Source organism: Carya illinoinensis, chromosome 3, assembly GCF_018687715.1.
Source record: "Carya illinoinensis cultivar Pawnee chromosome 3, C.illinoinensisPawnee_v1, whole genome shotgun sequence".
NCBI lineage: Eukaryota > Viridiplantae > Streptophyta > Magnoliopsida > Fagales > Juglandaceae > Carya > Carya illinoinensis.
The window spans coordinates 614,622-639,268 of NC_056754.1; the positions used below are offsets into that span (position 1 = coordinate 614,622).

General features: G+C 38.1%; 5 protein-coding genes across 11 annotated transcripts; 1 reads left to right on the forward strand and 4 right to left on the reverse strand.

Moving 5' to 3' along the window:
- Positions 1 to 415: 415 nt before the first annotated feature.
- LOC122302249 (double-stranded RNA-binding protein 5) lies at positions 416 to 2,747 on the reverse strand. 3 transcript variants are annotated; one of them, XM_043113420.1, is made up of 4 exons: positions 2,588 to 2,747; positions 2,066 to 2,313; positions 1,689 to 1,908; positions 416 to 1,596 (listed from the first exon to the last, which is right to left on the reverse strand). In XM_043113420.1, exons 2-4 carry the CDS (start codon positions 2,309 to 2,311, stop codon positions 599 to 601), a joined length of 1,464 nt encoding a protein of 487 aa, XP_042969354.1. In that variant the 5' UTR covers positions 2,312 to 2,313; positions 2,588 to 2,747; the 3' UTR covers positions 416 to 598. The 3 variants fall into 3 exon arrangements, with proteins under 3 accessions (XP_042969354.1, XP_042969355.1, XP_042969353.1); XM_043113421.1 differs by lacking the exon at positions 2,588 to 2,747 and having other exon boundaries at positions 416 to 1,560; positions 2,066 to 2,568; XM_043113419.1 differs by lacking the exon at positions 2,588 to 2,747 and having other exon boundaries at positions 2,066 to 2,566.
- A 1,148-nt stretch (positions 2,748 to 3,895) lies between these two features.
- LOC122302251 (probable protein S-acyltransferase 7) lies at positions 3,896 to 8,834 on the reverse strand. The gene is made up of 5 exons (XM_043113422.1): positions 8,455 to 8,834; positions 6,387 to 6,569; positions 5,515 to 5,811; positions 4,834 to 5,067; positions 3,896 to 4,732 (listed from the first exon to the last, which is right to left on the reverse strand). Exons 1-5 carry the CDS (start codon positions 8,539 to 8,541, stop codon positions 4,208 to 4,210), a joined length of 1,326 nt encoding a protein of 441 aa, XP_042969356.1. The 5' UTR covers positions 8,542 to 8,834; the 3' UTR covers positions 3,896 to 4,207.
- Positions 8,835 to 10,334: 1,500 nt separating this feature from the next.
- LOC122302252 (serine/threonine-protein kinase PBS1-like) lies at positions 10,335 to 14,178 on the reverse strand. 5 transcript variants are annotated; one of them, XM_043113424.1, is made up of 6 exons: positions 14,027 to 14,178; positions 13,717 to 13,850; positions 12,526 to 12,731; positions 12,174 to 12,363; positions 11,470 to 11,858; positions 10,335 to 10,868 (listed from the first exon to the last, which is right to left on the reverse strand). In XM_043113424.1, the coding sequence occupies exons 2-6, from the start codon at positions 13,838 to 13,840 to the stop codon at positions 10,497 to 10,499; spliced, it is 1,281 nt and encodes a 426-aa protein (XP_042969358.1). In that variant the 5' UTR covers positions 13,841 to 13,850; positions 14,027 to 14,178; the 3' UTR covers positions 10,335 to 10,496. The 5 variants fall into 5 exon arrangements, with proteins under 5 accessions (XP_042969358.1, XP_042969359.1, XP_042969357.1 ...); XM_043113425.1 differs by having other exon boundaries at positions 13,962 to 14,178; XM_043113423.1 differs by having other exon boundaries at positions 13,955 to 14,178.
- A 607-nt stretch (positions 14,179 to 14,785) lies between these two features.
- Positions 14,786 to 19,591, reverse strand: LOC122302248. Its single transcript, XM_043113418.1, has 7 exons — positions 19,252 to 19,591; positions 17,693 to 17,855; positions 17,058 to 17,258; positions 16,739 to 16,984; positions 15,883 to 16,030; positions 15,343 to 15,574; positions 14,786 to 15,236 (listed from the first exon to the last, which is right to left on the reverse strand). The coding sequence occupies exons 1-7, from the start codon at positions 19,589 to 19,591 to the stop codon at positions 14,899 to 14,901; spliced, it is 1,668 nt and encodes a 555-aa protein (XP_042969352.1). The 3' UTR covers positions 14,786 to 14,898.
- Positions 19,592 to 20,156: 565 nt separating this feature from the next.
- Positions 20,157 to 22,266, forward strand: LOC122302247 (exocyst complex component EXO70B1). Its single transcript, XM_043113417.1, has one exon. It carries the CDS (start codon positions 20,160 to 20,162, stop codon positions 22,182 to 22,184), a length of 2,025 nt encoding a protein of 674 aa, XP_042969351.1. The 5' UTR covers positions 20,157 to 20,159; the 3' UTR covers positions 22,185 to 22,266.
- Positions 22,267 to 24,647: the final 2,381 nt, after the last annotated feature.

A 24,647-nucleotide genomic window follows, 5' to 3' on the forward strand; every position in this document is an offset into this window, starting at 1 on the left:
GGAGGGGGGTGGGAGTCGGTTTAATAATGAACCATTAGAGAGGAGAAACTAACCCAACCACCCCAATTTAAAAAAAAAACAAAAAAAAAAAAACAAAAGAGGAGAGGCTAATAAATGAAAGGAAGAAGATGAGAGGGAGGAAAGAGAGGCTCTCTATGTGCGTGTATTTGCAAGAGGAGAGCATTAATGGTGAAGACAGGACCATTAAATATTTCTGAGGGCACCTTAATTTCTTGCCTTTATCGCTGAAATTGTCCGTTCGCCCTCTTCAGACTGCCTTCATTGCTACCCCCATCTGCCCCCCAACTCTACCCTCACTTTTTCTCTCCCTCTCTTATCTCCTGCAACCCATTCCTCCAGATCTCATTTATTGCTCTCTCTCTCTCTCTCTCTCTGGATTTCTTTGTGCAGTAAATACACGTCAAGGTGAAAATTATATTATATCATCATCCTTTACAAAATCTCACCCTAGACCCATGAGACAAAACTATGGTTTCGAAGGGCCAATACCTAAAGTTTAGATAACAACCAATAACGTAAAACAAGTGACAGAAAATGCTTAGGCAGACTGTATAATACGATTATCACTTTGTGTACCTCATAACTGTAGTTTGTTGAACTCAGAACCGAGCTGAGTTTCGCCCAACTGTGGCTTGTTCAACTTCGAGCTAGCTGATGAGAGCCCTTCTCCTGTTGGTGTGGGCAATATTGAAGTAGAAGGACGTAGAGCTGAAGGTGAAGTTTCTTTTACTGTTGGGGGATTTGAAGGTCGGATAATTGGTGGCGGTGCTGCACAAACTGGGATCACTGATCTGATATTAACTGCTGGGGCAATCCTGTGAGGACTGAACCGTCCAGTGTACATAGTCCCGGCCATGTGGGCGCCATTACTGGGTGCCTTGATTGGAGCTGTTGCCAATCTAGATGGATCTTGCGAACCGAAAGGCCTTGTTGTGATGAGGCTTTGTTCATGTTGAGCGGTGTCTCCAAGCATTATAGCCGCCATCGTCCCTGTACTGGACAGAGGAAATTGCCTGTATATTGAACTTGCCCCGTGGGCAGAACTTGAATTTGAATTGCTTGGACCTTCAATTTCTGTAGGTTTCTTAATTACATTTGATTTCCCTCCGAGCCACTCTTCTTCGTCCCTTTGATGCTCTTCAATTGGAGGAGTAATAATTTGTGATCTACCCCTGACTTTTACTGGAATGGGCCTATTTGATGGATAAGGATATGGACTGTCTCTAGGTGAATTTGGTGGTAATATCTTTGAAGCTGTTCTAGGTGGGGGAGGAGGCAGAAGAGATACAAAACTGTTCTGCTTTTTAAGTGGACCTTCTGGGACAGAGTCCATAAACAGATCCATAAGCCTCCATGGCTGTTTCTGCATATGGTTACTAGACGAGGATGAAGAACCCCAACTTATGTCTCTATGAGCCCTGACCATTCTCCTCTTTGTTTGGTTCTGATCCCTCCTCCTTGTATGTTTGCATTCATCTTTGGGACTGAAATTTGACAGAACCCTTGCCACAACTGCCGGATCCTGTTCTTCACTAATATCTGCTTCTCTATTAGCGAAAGAAACCAAGTTTGGCACTGCAGGAAGATGTGCAATGACATGTACTTGATATGGGAAATCTCAATAATTAATAATAATTAAAAAAGCTACAAATGAAATAAGAACTTACTTTTTTTAAGGGCAGACCAAGCTGCAATTGCAGCATTCTTCTCTGCTTGCTTCTTCGTTTTGGCTGGCTCACCAGTAAAATTCATACCAGCAAGCTCAACGGTACAAGTGAATACTGGGACATGACCAGGACCCGATCTTACAGTGGTATATACAGGAAGGTTTAGTCCAGCTCTATGAGCAGTTTCTTGAAGGAGGTTCTTGTAAATCCCAGTTTCATCCTTCATGGGATTTTACAATGGAGGAAATAAAATGAGGAAAACTAAAGAAGAGACGAATGGGTATGCTTGTATCTCAAGCCAACCAACCAAACAGTCAACAAAAGAGCAAAAATAAAAATCAAAGTACATTAGAGAGCTCGTTACCAGAGAAACTTACAAGAACTCTTGCAGTTAGAGACCTTGCAGGGCCTCTCGTGGACAGGACATTGAGAGCTACTTCAGCAGCTGCATGCTCTGCCTGTCTTAATGTGGTGCAATAACTCGGGCTTTCAAAGATCTCGCCGTTGAAATTCACAGAAGCTTTGAATCTTGGTGCATGATCAGGCCCTTGTCTGATGCAGGCATAAGAAGGAAGGTTGAAACAGCTTCTCTGTGCCAGTTCCTGTAGCTGATTTTTATACATATCTGCCATGAAAAACCAATCCACAACAAACCAATCAAACCCGCATGAATCCGTTCCATTCCCATTATCCTAAAAGGGCGAGGAAAGAAAAAAGGAACAGTATAAAGACCTGTTTAAAGAAACAACTAATCATCCCAAAGGGACAAAAGAAAACTAAAATAGCTTAGCAACTGACAACAAAAAAAGAAAAAAAAAAAACAGAAGATACAAACACAAAGAAAGAGTTAAGGAAATGAACTAAACCCCAGGAATCTGAGACAAAATCAAGGAACCCACCTACTTCGCCTGATTTCTCACTCCTACATTGGCATAGGACTCTTGTCTTTCAGGACAGAGCATCTCATGGAGTAATACTTAATGTCATCTGTGAGACTGTGAGGAAGAAATAAAAGTTAAGTAAAAAATGTCAAAATGGAGGTCCAAGCGATTAAAAAAAAAAGGAAGCTTTTAACAGGCTCCTTTTCTTTTTTTATTTTTTTTTATTTTTTAATTTTTAATTTAAGCGACTCTTAACAGTTTTTAATTGTACTAAATATTTTTCTCAATATAGCAGAGTTTTCTAGCAGTGAGAGCCAAATCCAGTTCGGCTCAGGGGAGGGGGTGGTCATGACATTTTGCACCGTTCTAGATTTGATCGGATTACATAAATGGTAACACTCCCTGAGATATAAAAACAAGTTATAAATAAGACAGCATTTTTAACATCATTGAAAAAGGAAAAGAAAAAAAAAGAAAAAAAAAAAGAGAAAAAACGAAGACAGACAAGACAGACAAATGGCAAGGTAACATCCACTTTGACTTTATCGGTGCAGGCGTTGTATTGACATTTGACTGGGCTGTAAGCTCCTCAGTCCGACACACACAGATATTATTACAAAATTTACTGATGACTTGGGATCCACGAGGTCAAACTCATTCCGCACACTCGAAACGCAACAGCTGTTGTGATTTCAATATGTATGAAATGTCGATTTTAACGTTTCGGGGATAGAAGAAATGTCGGGTTTGAAAAAGAATAAAACATGGCAGCATTGTATTGTTTTTATGAACGGTAAATAATTTTCATGGACATTGGACACTGACTGTACTTTGAAACAACCAAAAACTGAAATACTGAGATTCTTACTTGGACCAACCTGCAACCACATACGGCCTGCTAAAGAATTCTTAAAATCTTCAACGAAAAATTATTTTAAATTTTATTTTTAACACGCTCAACACATGATAATATGAAAATCTTTCACATAAATATGCTAAAAATGAATTATTTTTTGATTTTTTTAAAAATTATAATGGATCCGAGAAATTTAAACTACTTGAATGATCAGTTTTTGATTGTCTTGTTTACAAAACTTTAATGAGACAACGGATTTTTCTTTTTCAATAATTGAAATTTTACATTAATTACTTTGTAGGATAAAGATTTTAATAAAAAGTTTTGGAAAAATGAGACCCACCTGTAATTAGATGAAAAATTATTTTGGGATTTAAAACATATTTCTTTTAAAAGTTGAAGAAAACAGAGTTTTTTTTTTTTTTTTCCCTGGTCAGACACATCAAAGTCCATAACAATATACAACCTAGTTTCCACAAATGCAATACGATTAGCTGCTAACTAACTCCACAAATGTATTACAAAATCACGACTGACGGAGAGCTCACTCACACCAACAACACACCATTACTTCCTAAAATCACAAAGGCCAAACCAGAGTTGACCAACCCCCCTCCCCAATCTAGCGAAGTTCCAACCCCCCCCCCCCCCCACAAATATTGCACATAATCTTAACGCGCGAGTTCAGTGACCAATCGCTAAAACCTCAATGAGCGCACTCCATACCAACCAAATCAAATTCAATTTCATTTTTTTAAGTCCAGTTGATCTGTCCCTATTAACTATGAATGTCGGTTCTCAGTTGTCAAGCCACCGCTGCTACTCCCACCATTACGATTTGGTTCCCCAACCCTAGCTGCCAAAGCAAGAACTTCAGGTGACATTTCCCAGCTTCCACTTTTCCTTCCCCAACTGGATCGCCGGGGATGTATAGCGGATCGCTCCCCAGGGTCCTCTACCATCATCCTTACATCTGAAGAGATTTCACCTAATTCGCCATCCTTTATGTTCACGCGTTCATTGTTGCCAAGCTGCCCTTCACAATGATCTACCCCAGCACCCATCTCTCCCCACACAGTTTTCCTGCCCATTTCAATGTCCTCCACAGCTTTCCCCATGTTTGGACTCATAAAACCCCCACCCACTGACCTAGCAGGTAACCCAGGTTCTCTCGGCACCTTTGCTCTGAAATTGTTCTTGGACGGGGCAATGCTGGTATAAAATATTTCCTTGATGTTCTCCACCACACCTTTGTTATAAGGATTACTTCGTAGATCATATCGATATCTGAAATTTTCGTAAGTAGTCTGCAAAAATGACAGATAAATAGAAACATGTCTTTACTAACAAGGCATGCATAAGCTCAACACTAAGGGACTGTGACATGAAGAATTATCGGGTATCTCACCTGATTCGTGCTGATGAGATATAAATGGAAGGCAGTAAGGCCACCAACAAACCACATGCATATGAAAGTGTAAACTATTAGCACAATGGAGGCCGGTGTTTTGACCATTGCTTTCCAGATAGTGGTATGCTCTCCTCCCATGATCCTTCTTATGTAGACCCAGCAGAATGCAAAGACATATACACAAAGAAGGGTTGTTGAGAAGACGAACATGAAGAAGAATCGATAATTTCGCTGCAAGCAGAATCAACAGTCGTCAGATGCAGACAAGTAACCAGATGAGCTTCAGCTCTTGTCAGCCCTACATCATTGAGGTGGTGTTTGGATTCAAATCTGGCTACCTCATAGGATGCATATTGAGCTCATTTAATTTGTGTCCACATAATTATATCCCTTTACTAAGAAGAGAAATTTTGAAAATAAACAAAATACAACCACCTATCTCCCAAACCCTTTTTATGATAAGTAAACCATCTCTATCCCAAACTATTACAAAAAACTACCCATCCATGAACAAATGATGCTATGATTTATTAGAGCAACTCCTATGAAAACAAATGATGCCTGTGCTCTATCAGTGCTACTCCACTGCCCAAAAAAAAATTACTTAATAAAGATAAAATAGATTTTCAGAAAAGGGAAATATAAAAATGACATGACATCAGGGAACAGATTGCTTACCAGCCCAATACACTGCCCAACCCATGGGCAGTGGTGGTCAAATCGCTCCACACAGTTATTGCAAATTGAGCAGTGCGAGCAGCGAGGAGGTCTATAAAGCATGCAGGTGTCACAGTATTTTATCTTTACAACCATCCCATTAACCTCTACTTCCTTAATGCGAGACAAACGCAACTGTGGAGTTTGGCCAGCCCCAACTTCAACACTCCCATCAAAGCCTTCAGGCTCTGGAGGGTGCGCATTGCGTGGAATTATACCAGGATCTCTTCCAGAGGTCAGCAGAAGAAGAACTAATACCTGAAAAATAAAGAATTAAATCAGCTAAGTATTCTGTATGCCAAAAGTCTGTTAGTCCTCGGTATTTAGAGGTTAGTAGTGCCCTGGGAAGCATCTTAAGTTGTTGTGTGCCCTTTGGAGGCCCGGCATACAAAGGAGTGCTAACTATATCCATTATTTATTATTTGTAAGATAGAGGGAGGAGTGTGATTTGCTTGAAAAGTTGAATGTGCGTATAAAAAATATTGTTAAAAGTGTAGCAAATATAAAACTTGCCTGTGCAAGACCAAACCAAAAGATGAAAGAAAATAATTAGTCACTTTCTCTTGTGACAAGGTACCCGCCGGTCCATGGTCAAGCGAACAGACAAAATACTTGCTGCTAAAATGGGAAAATAAATCATATATTGAAAAGTTAACAAAGCTATTCAGTTAGGAGAATTTAAATCTATCTCACGAGTATGAAGAAATCCAAAAGCAGACTGGTCCTTATGATATGTAATAGAACATAAAAAATTTTGGAAGACAACAAAACTGTAAAAGAAGGCAAAAACTGTGTGTGTGTTTGTGAGAGAGAGAGAGAGAGAGATAGCTCACATATGCTGTGTACACAACAGCAACAACCATTATAGATATTCCCAAGTGATGTGAAAAATCATTCATCAGTTTTCTGGCAACAAAGACACAGAAAACTGCGACTGGAGCAACAATAAGGAATATGGTAAATCCCAGCGATCTTACATCAGGTCCAAATATGAACCTTCCCTGAAGGAAAAATATCTGCAAAAGAGAAATGAAACAACAGATACTTCAGTAGAAGCATAGAATTATTTTTATATCACATCTGAAAACAGTTTCAAGAGTCAAAACTAAAATATCGACAGCACTTCGATTAACCCTCACCCACTCCCCCCAAAACAAAAGACCAAAATAGAGAATGGCCCTGGCTGAAAATTTGAATCATTTAATAATGCCAAGAACATGTTTGTTTCACAAATTACGCCCCTAAAATGGAATAGGTATTCCTATTCCATAGTTTGTTTAGGCTTTTTGAAAAATAGCTATTGCAAAGGGAATAGCCATTTCTCAAAATGAGGAATACCTATTCCTCTGAAAAGTGAGAGTGATACCATTCCTTCAGGGCAACAAATGCAATTTTTTTAAAATAAACTCTAGAAGTTTAAAAAAATCTCCAATATTTGGGAGGAGGCCACCCCTACAAAGTGGTGGGTGTGGTCAAACACAATTCAGAATTCAGATCCAAACCAACCTAGAGTGGAAATTGGGGCTAGTGTTTTCCAACCCCAAGGCCCTGGGGTGGTTGCACCAATCTCGGCAAAAAACAGTGATTTGTTTTTTTATCTTATTATTTCCTTTAATTCCCATATAAAACTTATCTATCATCACCAAACAAAAGAATATGAATGCCTATAGAAATGGACATTCCAATTAAAGGAATTGGAATAACCATTTCGTGTACCAAACCTACCTTTTTCTTTTGATAAATGGAAACCCAAGCCTACCCATGCCACTAAACTCTTAAAAAATGCCATGAGATGAACAAAATGGCTTTGTAAAGCTAAATGGAGGTGGAAAACATGATTAGAGACTCTCGAGAACATAATTGAAGTTTCCGGATTCAAGAATTTACAAGGCTCGAAAATTCATATTATTTGAAAGGAACCATTTGAAATGGTTTCAATGAACCAAATAATGGCGAGGATCATGAGTAATGGATATCTTCCTTATCTCCTAAAAGTGTTCTGCGTAGTCTCAACTCAGCATTGCGAGTAAATGGAAAATCAATCAAACCCAAATACCATGTATAGATCAATGTTAGGTACTTACTAATAGATTATCTAAAACATTAATAGGTTCATCAATCTCATACAATATCGTCACAAAAAGACCTTCCTTGCTCTAAGGAACAACTTAAAAGAAATTATGGACGCCCAATAACCTCAAAGGCACAACTGGAGCCACACCTCACCAGCGTGGTCCAACAGCCATATGCTAAAATAGAATCAATCAAGCGCGCATGCACGCTAGCTTTTTCTCTGTTCTCTTTAGTTATCTTTCTGAAAATAAGGCTTTGCTTTCTCGCTATTCATGTACTTGTTGATGTGAAATATATAATTATACACATTGAGGCAAAAAAATTGGTAGTTCAATAACCGCTGACTGAGAGAATAATATGAGATGATCTGTTCAGCATTTGGTAACATCTAAGATAAAGTTCCGTGGTTTTTTATTTGGAAGTGTGGCAGAAATACTTACTAAAAAAAAAAAAAAAAAAGTGCGACTGAAATCAGTCTAAAAGTGCTAAACACACACCCTTAGTTTTCCAAAACAGAAGCACTAAAGCAAAGGGCCTTATGCTCTCAACTCTCAAGGGTAATATTTATTTTTCATTTTAAGAAATAGTGAGGAAATAATTCACTCGGGTTCTAAATTATAAAAAGGAAAGAAAAACGCGCTTTTTGACTAATAACAACGATCAGAAATTTAATCCAAAGATCCTTACAAAAGAAAAAAAAATGATAATATACGAAAACTAAAAATAGTAATAACAATAACAAAAACGATGAACAAAGTAATATACACATTCAAAGTAATAAAAAAAAACTGAAATAAAATCGTAGGGCAATTGAACTGGAAAACTTACATTGCTGCCTTTCCAAGCTTGGTAAATGCGTAAATCAGTGGATCCGGATTCCGGATCGGATCTCTGAGGTGGAGGAACCACGTACATAGTGTGTGTATATATAGGTATATGTATATATCTCTTTCGGCCTCTCAGCTAAGGTTTCTTTTAAAATGCATAAAACTAAGGAGGGGAAGCAACGAACTCCAATTGCTCGCTTCTATGGTTGGGAAGTCGGGGCCATAGACACGTCATAGTCCGGCGAGCAAAACGGCTAGTTTTTGGAGATTCGCCGACAGAACATGAGGGGTAGGCTGGTGGCAGCGAGAGAGGGTTTGGGTAGAGAGAGGGGAGATGCTTCGATGGCGATGATTTGGGTGTAGGGAGCTTTACTTGGGTACTTGCAGCAGGGAAGGTGTGACGTGGGGGAATGCAATTGGGCCGTGAGATAGAAGGACTAGACAGCCTTGTCCTTTTACTTTTTTTCTTTGAAAATATTGCAAATAATTTGGAGATATATAATTATAGTATATAAATTTTAATATATTTAATGTTTTGATTTATGATTAAAAAGAAAAAACCATTTAATAGTGTAAAATTCATAAATTATGTTATTCAAATTTGTAAATGTTAAATAATCCATATGAAATTACAGCCTTTGCTCTCAATATTTGAATTTTTAAATTTTTATTTGACCCCACAGGTTTATCTCACTCCGTTTCCGTCTAGATTGAGATAGTTAACAGAAGATCAGGGTGTTGACAAACATAGTATATATCAAAAGCAACGTCCCAATAATTTGTTGGTTAGTGGATAACAAATTCCCGTGAATTCGAAAAGTGTTTTATTTTATTTTATCTTTTTATTATAATTTTTTAAAATATAATAAATAATTTAATTTTTTTAAATTTTAAAATAATAATAATATTAAAAGATACTTTTTAATAATATTTTATTCAATTTCCATCTTTCATCTAAAACCATCTCATGCTATCTCGACAACTAATTTGATTGCAGTCTTAAATATGTGATTTGTAATATTTTTAAATGTAATTTGTAGGGGTAGCCGACTTCAACATAAACTTTGCCTATTTCATTTGTAATCTTTTAGTTAATACTTTTCTATTACGTCAACATAAACTTGGAAGTTCAATATTAGGTTGCTGTCTATACATGACCACGTACTACTTTTGTTTATATATATATATATATAGAGAGAGAGAGAGAGAGAGAGAGAGAGAGAGAGAGAGAGAGAGAGAGAGAGAGAGGCGGCTAGCTGCATTGAATGGATTGGTGAGTTTTATAAATAAATAAATAAAAGCAGAATATTAATATAGATTAGGTCGTACTCAGGTAGGTGGTAATTGCTACGTCAACCCGACTAGTTTCATGCATGCTGCAGCAGCAGCAGCAGTTTGTAGAATTTTCTGATGTGATTCATATTTTAATTTAGAGGCCATGCATGATACAATATCATGAGTGCCGACATGTCATGCATGTGTTTACGCAATACAAGCGATTATTATCATATAACATCGCAAGTACTGGCTGGCTCTAAACAAGCTGGAAAACTTGTAACGTCATAAAATGGCAGATCAGAACATTCCTAATCTCCACTACTTTGAAACTTTCCCACAAAGAGTGTCGATTAAAAGACATGATGTGCTAAAGGAAGAATCTGATTCCTTTATATATGTTTAAAAGCAATGCATCATTTTGACAGCTTGCAGTTGAAGTACTTAGTTGATTGGGAATTACACAAACATGGCGAAGGGTTAAGAACATCGCCTACATCTACTAGAGATCAGATCGGCAATCATTGTATGAGCTTACTGATAAATCTGACGAAAGATCTATATGTATGTATGTAGAGAGAGAGAGAGAGAGAGAGAGAGAGAGAGAGATCTTTTAAAAAAAGCAATAGTTTCAGCCTTTCAGCAATGCTTTATCATGTTCCTCTACCACTCTAGACCATCAATCTCTCTCCCCCTCTCTGTTTTTTTTTTTTTTTCTTGTTTTTTTCCTCACTAAAATTACATATGGAGGCTCAGGATCAACTGCATTTATAAGCCATCAGGACAAGTCTGTGCATTTTGACGTCGTTTTTCTCTGCAAGTCTCTCCCCAACTCCTGGCCTCTGCAACAGCTTGCTCCCTTTTTATGTCCTTGTCCAACATATGTATTTCATTTGGAGAGTTATCTTCAGTGCCCTTAATATCATCCTTGATAACCTTATTTGTGCTATACTTTTGGGACACCAGGTAATTCAAGGCAGCCACCACATCCTGCATGGAAGGCCGATTATTGGCCTTTTCTTGGAGACACAAGATTGCCACATCTACTGCCTTCTTCAACACAGATTCCGAGAACTGACCTCTCAGCAATGGATCTGCTAATTGCACATATTTATTGCGTTCATTGAATATAGGACGTGCCTAAATACACAAGGAATGCAAATAATTGAGACACCTTATGAGTTTAAAAATAAATATTTTGTGTGTCGTTAGAGAACTGCCCAAAACTAATATGGACATATATATAGAAACTAAATGGATAATACCACAGTAAGCTTTAGGGACGGGAAACTCCAAGATGAATACGGTTAAAGCAGCAGGTTTGCAACTAATGATGCTATACAAATTTTTTTATTATTTATCATGGCCTCTAATTGACAGAATATATAAACTCAGTGGCACAAACCAATTAGACTTCACTCAACAGATGAACATAGGCATCAAGCAGACAAGAAAAGATCAATAGATCATGTAGTCCTCTGGAGAAAGATCAAATATGCGACTGAATGCAATGATACCATCCATATTCACTCATCGTAATCAGTTGGAAATTTTCCATTGCCATGCAATTTTTTTTATAATGGTGATTACTTCCTCAGGCATGCGCATGTAGCTATGCTGATTTTACTGACAGACTGCTCTAAATAGAAAGTGCAATTAACATTTTCCTCTGAGAATCTAAAACAAAATTTAATTCTCTTAGCAAACTGATAGAAATCGAGATGGCCATCAAGGGAATTACCCACTCAACAAGTTGTCGATCACGGCCACGGCTGACATCAAGTGCTTTACGTCCGGTAATCAACTCCAACAAAACTACCCCAAAACTGTAGATGTCAGATTTCATTGTCAATTTTCCACTTGTAGCATATTCAGGGGCACAGTAACCTTGGGTGCCCATCACCCTGGTGGAGACATGCGACTTATCACCACTTGGACCAAACTTTGCAAGCCCAAAATCAGAAAGTTTTGGGTGGAAGCCCTCACCCAATAATATATTAGATGATTTCAAGTCCCTGAATATAACGGGAGGTTGTGCTTGATGGTGCAGAAATTCCAATCCTTTGGCTGCACCAGCAGCAATCATCATCCTCGTGTTCCAGTCTAAAGGCTCCTTATCTGGTGGAAGATCTGCAGAGAATCATAGGATCATCAGTCGAAAAATAGGTAATCAAGAAATGATGAGTGACACAGTTCAGCAGAATACAAGAAATGTTAATTACAATCTTCCCCCACTTATATGCATGTAAGAATTGGACTACATTGGTTTGTAGAAGTGTCACAATGTCTTTACAGCTGCTCTACTGTAAATGTAGCTTAAACTCTCTCGTGTTATCCCAGTGTAAATGTAGCCTAGGTTTTTTTATTCGGTGGACACATAAAAAATTAAAAAAAAAACAATATTTTGATTGATAAAACCAAAACCACAGGCATCTAAAATATTACCATGGAGGTGTTCTTCCAAGGATCCTAAGGGCATGTATTCATATACAAGAAGACGCTGGTTCCCTTCAGCACAGTAACCATACAAAGTAACGAGGTTAGGGTGACGCATAAGAGTGAGCATGAGAACTTCCACCAGAAACTCTGAGTCCCCTTGGAGACCTGAATGGTCAAGCTTCTTAATAGCTACAACCTGCTAATTAACACCACCTTCCTCATGTAAAAGTAATTATAATAATTAAAAAGAATAGATCAACCATGGAACAAGATTGGATATGGAGAAAATAAAAAATTTGCTCACTCTTTAAAGAGAATGTGGTCCAGAACAAGAAGCATATCATCCAAGAAATTTTACCTGACCAATGCTATCTAACTTCCCCTTGTACACAACCCCAAATCCACCTTCTCCAATGAAACTTTCAGCCCTAAAGTTTTTTGTTGCAGTTGCAAGCTCTCGATAGGTGAATGTTGGTGGCTTGGCAGGATTATTTGACTCAACTTTTGTATCGTACAATTGCAGTCTTGATTCATTGTTGGATTTTGAGCCAAGCACATTGACTTCTACAATTTCCATAAACAAGCAGAAGCACATCTTTAAGTACAGGGAAGACTTTATCATGTCAATTTGACTCAACATATTTCCAAAATCTTTTTGGCTCTTTAAAAAATAAATCATGGTCCTACAAGCTAAAATCACAATCAAATCATGTTCTGTGTTCCCCCCCCCCCCCCCCCCCCCCCCCAAAATTTATATCTATAATCAGTATTGTTGATATTTTAGTCACTGATTTTGGAATATAATTCAATAATGCTTTTGTAATTCGCCTGAAAACGAGTGATTGGCTTTTATCCAAACTCATGATCTATGAATGGATTCAAAAGAGAACAGGCCCCAGGCCAGGAAGAGGTATTACTAGAAACAAAGAGGAACAACTTGGGGTTGCAACACGTTGGCACTAGAGGGAAATGGCAAAAGAAAGTGATTGTATCCTCTAAAGAAAGTGTTTCATGTGTAAATATGATTAATGGATGCCTGAGTTTTTAAGTCTGGGTTTTGTCACCTTATAGTTAGTGTGCTTGGAGAAGAGCTTTGTTCGAGATCCAGAATTAAAGCTTCAAGAACCAATCATCTCCACTCTACTGATAAAAAATATGCATATCCAATCAGTGTTTTATTCAGAATTTCCAAAACAACTGAGATGAATAACTACTATCCCTAGGATAAAGTTGCTTTTGATGTCTTTGTTTCGATACTCTTTAATCCCTTGACAACGTAAGAAAAAGCTTCATGATCCTGGAAAGCCTAACTCCAAAGGTGTAATCTTCGAATTAGTGTCAATTATAATGAGTTATACAGATTTCCCATTCTTTTTATCTTGTGGTTTCTTTGAAGTAATCATGCATCCTTATTCATATACAAGCCCAGTAAATCCAAATAAGATCAAGAAAGAAAAGAATGATTAAGGGACCTGACGCTAAACCATTAGAAAGAAACGTGATGGGAAGAAACGAAAAGATTTGCATATTAATCAAAGAGATCACTAACTAGAAGACGATGGAGGAACATTTTCTGCAGGCGGCTTGCGATTATCCTTAACCTCTCTGACCTTCTCGACCTTCAGCTTTGACCCCTCCCCTTTCTTGCACAACCAAAAGCAAGGGCAACCCATTCTTTATTTCCTGAAGATAACAAAACAAAACAGAACGTGAACGTTTTGATAAAAAACAAGATCCACGAATATATATTAGGTAACATTGAAAAAAAAGAGTCACAACAATCACACTTGCTACGTTGAGATAACGGAGAAGAATGACACAGTTTTGCAGGGCTCCAGTTGGATAACGCGAGTGCAAACCTCTCTTGTGTAAACGAATGAATACGGCAATGGTGGTGCTTCCCTCTTCTGAACGCACGTTTTCCTAGATTATTATATATGCACGACGAAGCCACGATGTTTCGATAGAACGTCAATGACTTTAAAAGGTTTTTGACATATAAACCTGACGTTATCACCTGTCCAAGAAAAAATAAAACAAGTCCAACTTTTGTCATTGTCACTGATAATTACGTGCCATTATTTGTATGTTTTTAGTGCTACAAATTGAAAACGCAATCTGCTAAATTTAGTATTGTTGAGTTGTGACATTAATTTGTAGCTATCTTGCGATATTGGGATGATTTATTTCCTTATGAAATGTTTGTGTACTTCGTAACTATATTTAATGTTACTCGCAGCAATAAGATGACCCTACATAATAGGCAATTACATGCATGCGAGTTGTGAGAGGTGAAGATTTCGTAAAGCAAATGATGTCCATTAATATGCAAAGAACGCATTCAGAAAATGTGCCGCCCAGCGTGCCGTCTCAAGCCAAATTCAATTATTTATTTATTTATTATTTATATTTTTTAAATATTTTTAAAAAATAAAAAAATATACCAATACATTAAAAATTACTTGCTTAATCATTAAGTAAAAAAAAAAATTATATATACTGAGTGGTACATTTGAACGGTACCAAGCGGGCGGCATAGTAGTGTTTTGCTATACTCATTACTCAATTCCCATACATGTTTTCTAGTGCTCGTGTGATAAGTTTGAGAAACAAACAAATTTAGGTCCTCAATAGTGAAGTGGAAATTCTATTTCTCATCGTCAAAGTTGCAATGGCTAAACAAAAATAATAATAATTAATAATAATAATAATAAAAGTTACAACTCAACAATTACAGTACGAATGGGATGGTTCTCACGACAGGTTTTCTTGACTTACAGAAAGACAGGAGATAATCTTCATCAATTGTTCCAAAACCCGATAATTGGACACCATATGCAGCCAACCTTCGAATATCCCGTGGAATGGGGGACTGCCATAGTCCATCCCACCAAGCTGGAGGCAGAAGCGGTGTGAAAGCACATTGACTGGGCTGGTGACGACAACTCAACAAACCAGCAAATCTGCTCCAGACATGTCCCCACCCAACCTGAAGCCTCAAACCTTCCGTTAACAAATTACCTTGGAAGCTGCTTAAGAATGAAAAACTTGAACTAGTAGAATTATCGCCTGAAAGATAATGATTAACTGTTTTAATACTTGACAGAAAATAAGATCCGATTGCATGCATATATATATCGATATAAAGATCAACGAATGACGGGCTGAGAAATACCAAGACCGTATGCTGCAGCCAGCGCTGCTGCTAACTGAGCATAGGTAGTCCCAACGCGCCTGTGAGCCCCAGAGATAACAGCATACTTAGCACGTGATGCAAGAAAGAAGTCAACAAATGCAACCCATCTAGGTGCGGGGCCCCAATCCTTCACTCTAAAATCTAAATTATGCAACCCTTTATCATCACTGGATATATTTCCTTTGAAAAGCTCAAAATCAAAATGAAGTACCTGTGAAAAGAACAGATGAAATACAATTATATGAGAATCTTCGAAATTTGCAAGGTGTAACCATGGGTTTAAAGGCAAGTCAAACTAGCTACAAGTGTAAAGAAGTAGGCCTCAACTTGGAGGTGGTGTTGAACAATGTGATGAAAGTTCCAATGCATATTTAAGTTGTGACGGTTACACAAGTAACAAGACATGTATACACTTTACTGGACTTAGTTTTCTTTTTTCTTTTTGGAATGGGGGAAGGGGTCAAGATTGATGTCAAGAGCGATGTGTAGGCTTTATGATTGGTACACAGATCAAATTACCTCCGCAAATACACTCAAATGTGGTGTGATAACTTTTATAAGAGACGGGCTATCTGACACTAAAACCACTTTTGGTCTTGACGTGAGGTGTTGCATGCGCATGGCTTTTCTCACACAATTCAATGCTGCCCATACCGCTCTCACAGACCTGAAATAAAGAATGCAAGAACCTGAATCAATAATCAACTGAAATCTTACATTTGAACAGATTGGACGATACATAGCATTTTAATCATGTCCATTCAAAGAGTGAAAGCATGCCTATGTATGGGCACACACTTTTTCTGGAGCATTTTATATATTATGGGTTTTAAAATGTATGAAGAGAGAAACTTAAGATTTTCATTAATTAGACATTCTTTGATGACTCCAAACTTTTCTTAAACAAGTCTTTTATGACTCCTACCAAGAGAATGCATCTTTTCTTTTCTTTTTTCTTAATGTTTTTCCCCTTCAAGGGAAAGGATTAAAAAAGTTCAAATCCAAGGGAGTTCCACATGCACTCTCACGGAAGCAACACAGGAAAACTAGATGTTGGTGTTTGATAATAGTTAAACTCAATGAAATATCCATTGTCTATTTGAAGCAAATATGTGGACCGCTGTTTAAGGAACTATTCCTTCTAGTAAGGGTTCAATCTCTTACTCAGCTCTAGGTTGTATCCAGTGATGTGAAGTGAATTACACCGGATAACTATGATGTGGAGCTCAGTCGTAAATCATTAAGCATATATGCAAACAGGCACATGCAAATACACTGTAACTGAACCTCAGATTTAAGCCAACCCACCCAACAGGGGCGAAATCTTTAAGCTGTAAGTGGCCCTGGTCAAGGAATTGATTGTAAGTTGCAATACCTATTTGTAAGCATCCGCATGTGCAATGAGATATCAGGATCCACCCCCCTGCCAATTACCCAATTGACTGCTTCCTCAACATCTTTTGTAGGAGATATCAGAGCTCTCATCAGCTCCCCAAACACATTAGCCCGAGATTGGAGAAGTTCTGGCTGTCCAAATAAATTAGAAGCAGCATTCCTCATCTCAGGGTGTATGTTCTTCAAGAAAAATTGAGCTGCCATAGCATCTGTGGTATCTTGGAACCTGCAGCATTGACGTTCATGATCAAGTGATGATAGCAAACCATGAGTGGTAGATTAGTACCAAAAATATTTACCAGATTATTGGTTGTTTCCATTTCCTCCAATTGCTACAGAGGACATTCGTTTCAGATGGCTTCAAAAAATCATCAGTCCTCATTATCAGATGCCTTCTATACATCCTCTCACAACCGTTGCGTCTCCATAAATGCTTGACTTCTTTCAAGGTAAAGGTGAGGTTGGAGTAAGAAATGTAATCCCCAAAAGGATATTTACCCCTGAAAAACGAAGCAAAGAGATGATCAGATCAATGAAATGCATTGATATGACTGCATTTACATATTCTATATATCCAACTTTGTCCTGGGATGTATATGCTATTCCAAATGAAGGCTCAAGAAGAAGAAGAAGAAAAAACCCCAGAAAGTGAACAGAACACAGTAAAACACATCTAAGGCAAATTAAGAGCTTTACCCTCTGTTTGAATACACCATCCCAGTTAACTGGTTAAACTGTACAAAGTTAAAAGCATACATGGTGCCTAAAATGAACACCTTGAGGTACAACACTTGAAGCCATAACACTATATGAAAGTGACAATAAGGGCACAACCCATAGCATTAGCTTTCGAGAATTCATGTGGTAACCAGGGAGGATAATAAAGACAACTCTATAACACAAAACAGAAAGGCTTGAGAAAAGACCAATATGCCTGGTTTGCCCGATGATCAAGGACCGGTTCAACATTATGCTCAATGTTGCAGCAGTTAGGACCTTGTACATTTCATTCCCAAAACCTGCTTCAGATGATTTCCCCAACACAAAACCATGTCTGCAGAACTGCTCTGGAGGAAGAACTCGGACTCTTGAGGCCCCTGAGATAAAAGTAATCATGTGACCGTCTGACTCCCACAAGTGAATCTCAAGAAAGCACCATTTTAGAACATAGAAATGCCATGCCTCTGAACCATTGCACTCAATGAGAAGTAATGAAATTACAAAAAATTGCTGGATTGGTATTTAGGGATTATAATAAATGCAAGAGAATTTTGTATTCAAGTTAAGAAAACGCAAAAAGGGAACCTGATACTATCTGAAGCATAAACATATCGAATTGGATGAAAACAGTTTCTTTTCTGGCAGAAGATGTACAATATGTTATTGAAGAAAATCAAATAAATTTTCTCTTAGAAGAAGCATAGAAATCAATGTGCTCTTGAGGCTTTGTCTGATTTTCACCCACAATTCTTCCGTGCATACTTTTAATGAGATCATTATGCTGAATAAAGTACCCATGGCAGGAGACTATTAATCCGAAGATGATGGCAAAAATGGAATCTAACAAGGTATTACCATTTTGAAGGGAACCATTATTAGATCTTATCCTTAAAAATTCCACATACATGATGATAGCCACAGCTAAAGCAGGATAATTCTATATCGTGATTAGAGATTAATTTAAATGAGATGATTAACTCAGATGTCATGATCTTACTCATTAACTCAGATGTCGTGATCTTACTCTGATTCCTTGTGAAAAAGTAGGAAGCACTCAGATTTATCCACCCATCCATACCTCTTTTGAGTTCCTCTAACCCCTTTATCATAGCATCATACGGGGTCCTTGTAACAGGGCTAGGATTTCTGTAGATTCTTGATGGTAACTAATTCTTAAATTTACAATGTGAATCGTTCAGAAAATCTGTTCTTTATTTATTTATAAGTAAACGATTGTATTAATATAATAGGCACAGCCCCAGTACACAAGATGGTATACAAGAGGAAACACCTATATAGGATGAACTTAAATTTTTAAGTACAAGATCCTTATTTTTATCGTGTCAAACTAATATATATTTTAAGTGGTAAATCTGATTATTTAATTAAAACTTCAAGAACTCCAATGCGGTATCCTCTTCATTTCACGATCTTATTCACAAAATCTGACGTCTCGTCATTCACTTGTAACAATAGAGTGAGTAAAACTTGGACTAGGTAGGCAAATACAAGCTTTTCGAAATATGCTTTTACCAACGTTATACAAATCCGGCAATAAAAGGACAAACTATAATGTTACTGTCAATCAAGTTCAAATGTATGCAAGTATGCAATACGACTCGATATCCGCATATGAACCGCTCAAGATGTCGTTAATATCATTGGTACGGTAATTATAAGTTTCTTGGAAACCAAAAAAAGCGAGAGTCTAGCCATCACATAGAAATGAAAAATAGCAAGGGGTAAAAAGAGGAGGAAGAACAAAGTAAGTACCATTTAAATCGAAGTGTTCCCGGATAATCGTTCTGACTCGGAGACTTTCCTTCCAGAACCCTCCGTGAAAGAGCTCTCCCATCTCTTCAACCGTGGCGCACTTTTTCGGCGACTCCCCAGCTCTGTTTCCTGCACTCCGATCCGGTTTCGGAATATCCGCCTCACCGCCAACGACACGAAGAGAAAGAGAGGGGAAATCAACATCCAGGGGAGGATCACCAACAGGTCTCAGAGCGAGCATCAATAGCAAAAAAGCAATACAAAGGGCACACAGAATCAGACATGAACGTAAGGACACTCGTCTCCTTCTATATCCACCGGAAGAATAGTTAGACCTCATGCTTTGTTATCTGTTCAAGTAATTTGCAAATTGAGCATGAGTATCAGTATGAGTTTGAGCATGAGCTGAGCTCGAGTCCTGGCTGAGTTGATAGATGGGGATCTGGAACTTTGAAGAGAAGAGAGACGCTTAAGTTTTCTGTGAACATCACCCACACAATTCCGATTTGAACGAACGCCGACAAGACAAGACGAGCTCCTCGTGAATGGGCCGGATTTTGAGTCCGTAAACGAAATACACTATTCATAACGGGCCCATTTCAGCAAACAAAGGAAAACAAAAAAAAATATGCGAAAGCGAGTCAGCGACTCTTCCGCTCTCCCTCGTATCCATCATCTCCTACGTGATTTCACGTCCGTACATTCCCACCTCCCTCTCGCCCATCTCTCTGCAACGACGACCATTTCAATCCCCCCGAAAAACTAAAACAAAACCGAAATAGAAACTTAAACATAAAAATGAAAATAAATATTATTCGAATAATTCTCCTCCGTCCCCGCATCTATCTTTCTCCGGCCCAATCCTTTGCCTAACGACTCACATCGTAGTACGTACGTAATCCACAACGATGGAGACCAACCTTCCAGAAAATTCCCCCAGCTGTGGCCGCGAGGACACGGAGGCTGTTTTTGATGCAAATCCATCCTCTGATCAGACCGATCGACTTCCAAAGGAGAACGTCGGAGAGGACGACCGCAATGTAGATGATGAGGAGATTGTCCAAGGAGAAGTGACCGCATCTTCAGGTCCCGTGTCCGATCCCCATCTCGAGTACCTGAAGATTTCCGAGAATATCGATGAGTTTCTCTCGTCTCTCCCCTCTAATACAGATGACGACAATGAAAACGAAAACGTCGTCCCCGTACAAATCCCTCACGAGTTGATCGAGACGTTCTTGGATCATCTCGTGGAAGCCAAGCTTTCAAAGCTTGAGGGAGCAGCCCAGTGGGGTGATCCGGACGAGGACTTGTCGTTTCTTGAAGCTGTGCATCGTATATCCAACCTGACCAAATCCCTCCGTCAATTGAAATTGGACTCTCACGGCTCTCAGATATTCAATCGCATCGGAGGCATTCACCAGCGAGCCATGTCGTTTCTGGAGGAGGAATTCCGGTTTCTCCTAGAAGAATCTCGGACCACCGAGTCCGATACGAAAGGGAGGCAAGATCAGCACCTACAGATGGAATCTGAATCAACCGGAGACATGATCAACTTCCCGGGGTACCCCGACGATGTCGTGTCAAGTATGAACAAAATGGCGAAGGAGATGATATCGGGTGGCTACGAATCTGAGTGTTTCCAGGTTTACATGGCGGCGAGGAGCAACGAGTTGGAAGAGAGCTTGCACAAGCAGCTAGGGTTCGAGAAGCACAGCATCGACGAGGTCCAGAGAATGCAATGGGAGTCGCTAGAGCGAGAGATCGCCACGTGGATCAAAGCCTTCAAGCAATGCGCCACCCTGTACTTCTCCGGAGAGAAGACCCTAGCCGAGGCGGTCTTCTCGGACCATCCCTCCATCTCCGCCAGCCTCTTTGGCAATCTCACTCGCGGCGTGCTCATACAGCTTCTTGACTTCGCCGAAGGCGTGGCAATGACGAAGCAGCGATCGGCGGAGAAGCTGTTCAAGTTCCTCGACATGTACGAGAACTTGCGAGATCTGATGCCGTCTATGGAATCCCTGTTTGAAGGTGAGTGCGGGGATGACCTCAAGACGGAGATAAACTTAGCACGTTGCCGTCTGGGAGAGACGGCGATACTTATGTTCTGCGATCTCGAGAACTCGATCAAGTTCGACACGGGGAAAACTCCGGTACCAGGAGGAGCGGTCCACCCCCTGACTCGCTACTCGATGAATTACCTAAAATACGCATGCGAGTACAAGGACACCTTGGAGCAAGTCTTCAGAGAGCATTCTAAGATCGAACGTGCTGACTCGATTGACAGACCACAGTACTTGGAGGATGAAACGCAGAGTCTAAATAATCAGAACGAAACCCAGTCTCGGTCCCCATTTTCGGCGCAGTTGATGAGAGTGATGGAATTGTTGGACTCCAATCTGGAAGGAAAGGCTAAGCTGTATAAGGACGTGGCTTTGAGCAACATCTTCATGATGAACAACGGGCGGTACATCCTACAGAAGATAAAAGGGTCCGCGGAGATCCACGGGTTAATGGGCGACACCTGGTGCCGCAAGCGGTCGTCGGATATGAGGCAGTACCACAAGAACTACCAAAGAGAGACGTGGAATAAGCTATTGGGCTGTCTGAACCACGAGGGGTTGAACGTAAACGGGAAGGTGGTGAAGCCGGTTCTGAAGGAGAGATTCAAGAGCTTCAACCAGATGTTCGACGAGATACACAAGACGCAGAGTACCTGGGTGGTCAGCGACGAGCAACTTCAGTCGGAGCTTCGGGTGTCGATATCGGCGGTGGTGATTCCGGCGTACCGATCGTTCTTAGGAAGATTCTCGCAATACTTGCAAGCTGGGAGACAAACGGAGAAGTACGTGAAGTTCCAACCTGAAGATATCGAAGACTGCATTGACAAGCTATTCGAAGGGAATCCCGCGTCGACTGCCAGGAAGAGACCATAGAGGTCCACAACCGCAAGCATTGACTGATGTATGAGTTAATATTAATGGGTTGATTAAATTCTTATTTGTTTATTTTTTTTAATATTTTGTTGATGCATTCTTTTAATTATATATATATATATATATATATGAGTTTTGTTAAGTGGAAACAAAATAAGGTATTAATATGTAGATTAATACTGATTTTTTTATATTTAAAATTTAAATTAATATTATTTTTAATAAAATTTATTTTTTAATCAATCACATTAGATTGATATACATATTAGTACGTAATTGTATTTGTAATTAAATTTTTTCTATATATATATGGTGTAGCGCTCTACAATTTTTTTTTTTTTTTGTTTTTGAAAGACTTTGAATGCGATTATAGAATGAAATTATTGATACAAATTTTAAATAGACAAATTCATTAATTTAGTTTCTTTGTAAAATAGTAAATTTTACATTAAAAAATAAAAATACAATCGATACATAAAAGGATTATAACAATGGATACATTTTTTTTTTTTTGAGAAACAACAATGGATACATAAAGAAACGCAAGAGTGCGCCTGATCTCTACTAACTCGACGCCCCTATCTAGCTAGCTAATAAATTTCTTTGTCCCCGGCCAATACATTAGAAGAGCTCGCATAGGTCGCGTACGAAAATGAACGAGAACGCTATAAAAAAAACCACAAATAAGAAATACCTATTACAACACGAAATTTAAATGGTTGATATGAAATCCAACACAAAATTTAAAATCTTTGGACAAAGGTCCACAACATGGCTGTTAAGGCCTGCTTTGTAATAACAGGAGGAGGAAGGGGGAGGAATCATTTCCAATCCTCGATGATGGCTTGGATATTGGTCGGTGCCATTTAAAGCCCACGGGCATCCGGAGTGACGGTATGACGCCCGTACGTATTTCTATTACAATGAATTGAAAGTAAATAAAACAAAAATAAGTAGAGAACAACAATAGCAAGTTTATCTAGTTCGATACATGACATATATCTATAGATCGTTTTGAATGCAAACCCGTCATAAATAAGAATATTTTATAATCTCTTGTGATATTTTGTAGCTTATTATATAAATGATAACGTCATGTTAATTTATAGTCTGAAGTTGAAGAATCTTTCTCTCTCTCGTTGCTCCAAAATGGGAAAAAATAAGAAGTTTCAAAATCTTTAATCCCATATCATTTTTATCTACTCTTAACTGTAGTTGATGAAAAATTCAATTTATGTCACTTTATTGTTCCCTCGTATATACCTGACCCCCTTTCTATCTGCTTTATCTGTCGACTCATCTCTTTTTCCCAGACATTTTTCCATTCCTCGGCTTTTGCCTCCCATTGTCCTTCCCTTATCCTTTCAATTTTTATCCCTTCATCTTCAAGCATGGCCAAGAATAAATGAGGCTGCAGGAAATTAATTATAAATGAGGCATATTAGTTACAGATAAATATTTTAAATAATAATAAGATTTGTAAATTAATATAAGATAAAATAATTTATAAAAAATATATATATTTAGATAATAAGATGAGATGAAATTAGATAAAATAATTTTAATTTTTTTAAATTTATTAAAAGGATAGGTCCCACCAATGATTAAAAGTCATTTAATAGTTATTGAGTTCTATTTATAAATATATTAATAAAAAGTAATATTCATGAGTAATTAAAAAATCTATCATAAATAAATTAAAATCTCAGAATATATTTTGAAATTGTCGATTGAAATTATTCCATAATCTCAAAAAATAAAAATTTTCTTTTAAAATATATTATTCTAATTATGACTTATTTATTTTTCTATATATAAGAAATTCGAAATTTTTTTATTATAATTATAAATTAGAATAATTTTGATTAATAGATAATTAAATGTATTAAAAGAGTTGTAGATTTTCCAGAGATTTCAGCAGATGTTTCAAGGGGCAGTAATGAGATAAATTTGAATTGGGATTGAAAAATAAAAAGAGGTCGACAAGTCACGACTCACGTTGTTGGACAATGATTTTCGGTATTTACTGTTGATATGTCAGATGGGGGATTGGTTATAAAAGTTAAAAACGCATAGTTTATGACCGTTTTGTTAGCTAGATGATCTCATATGTATAGTTTCAATTTATCTAACAAAACAGACCTAAATTAATACTAATAAAGCCATTGATAATGACAAGGACTGTGGATAACTAGCTGTGCACTTGGATAAATTTGGAGACGTGTGGGATTAGAGACGAGTAGTAGAATGTAGACATGATAAAAGGAGTCATTAAATAACGGCAACGCTACATACAGTCGTAAAATTATAAACATCGCGTAATCGTTTTGAAAAAGAGTAGAGTCCACGATTAAAAAGTTAGTTTTTTTTCATGTGGGTCTCATATTAATTCATTTTTTTCAAAACGACTGCACGCCGCTTGCACAACCACGATTGTAAATATCATTTCTCTTAAAATAAAAC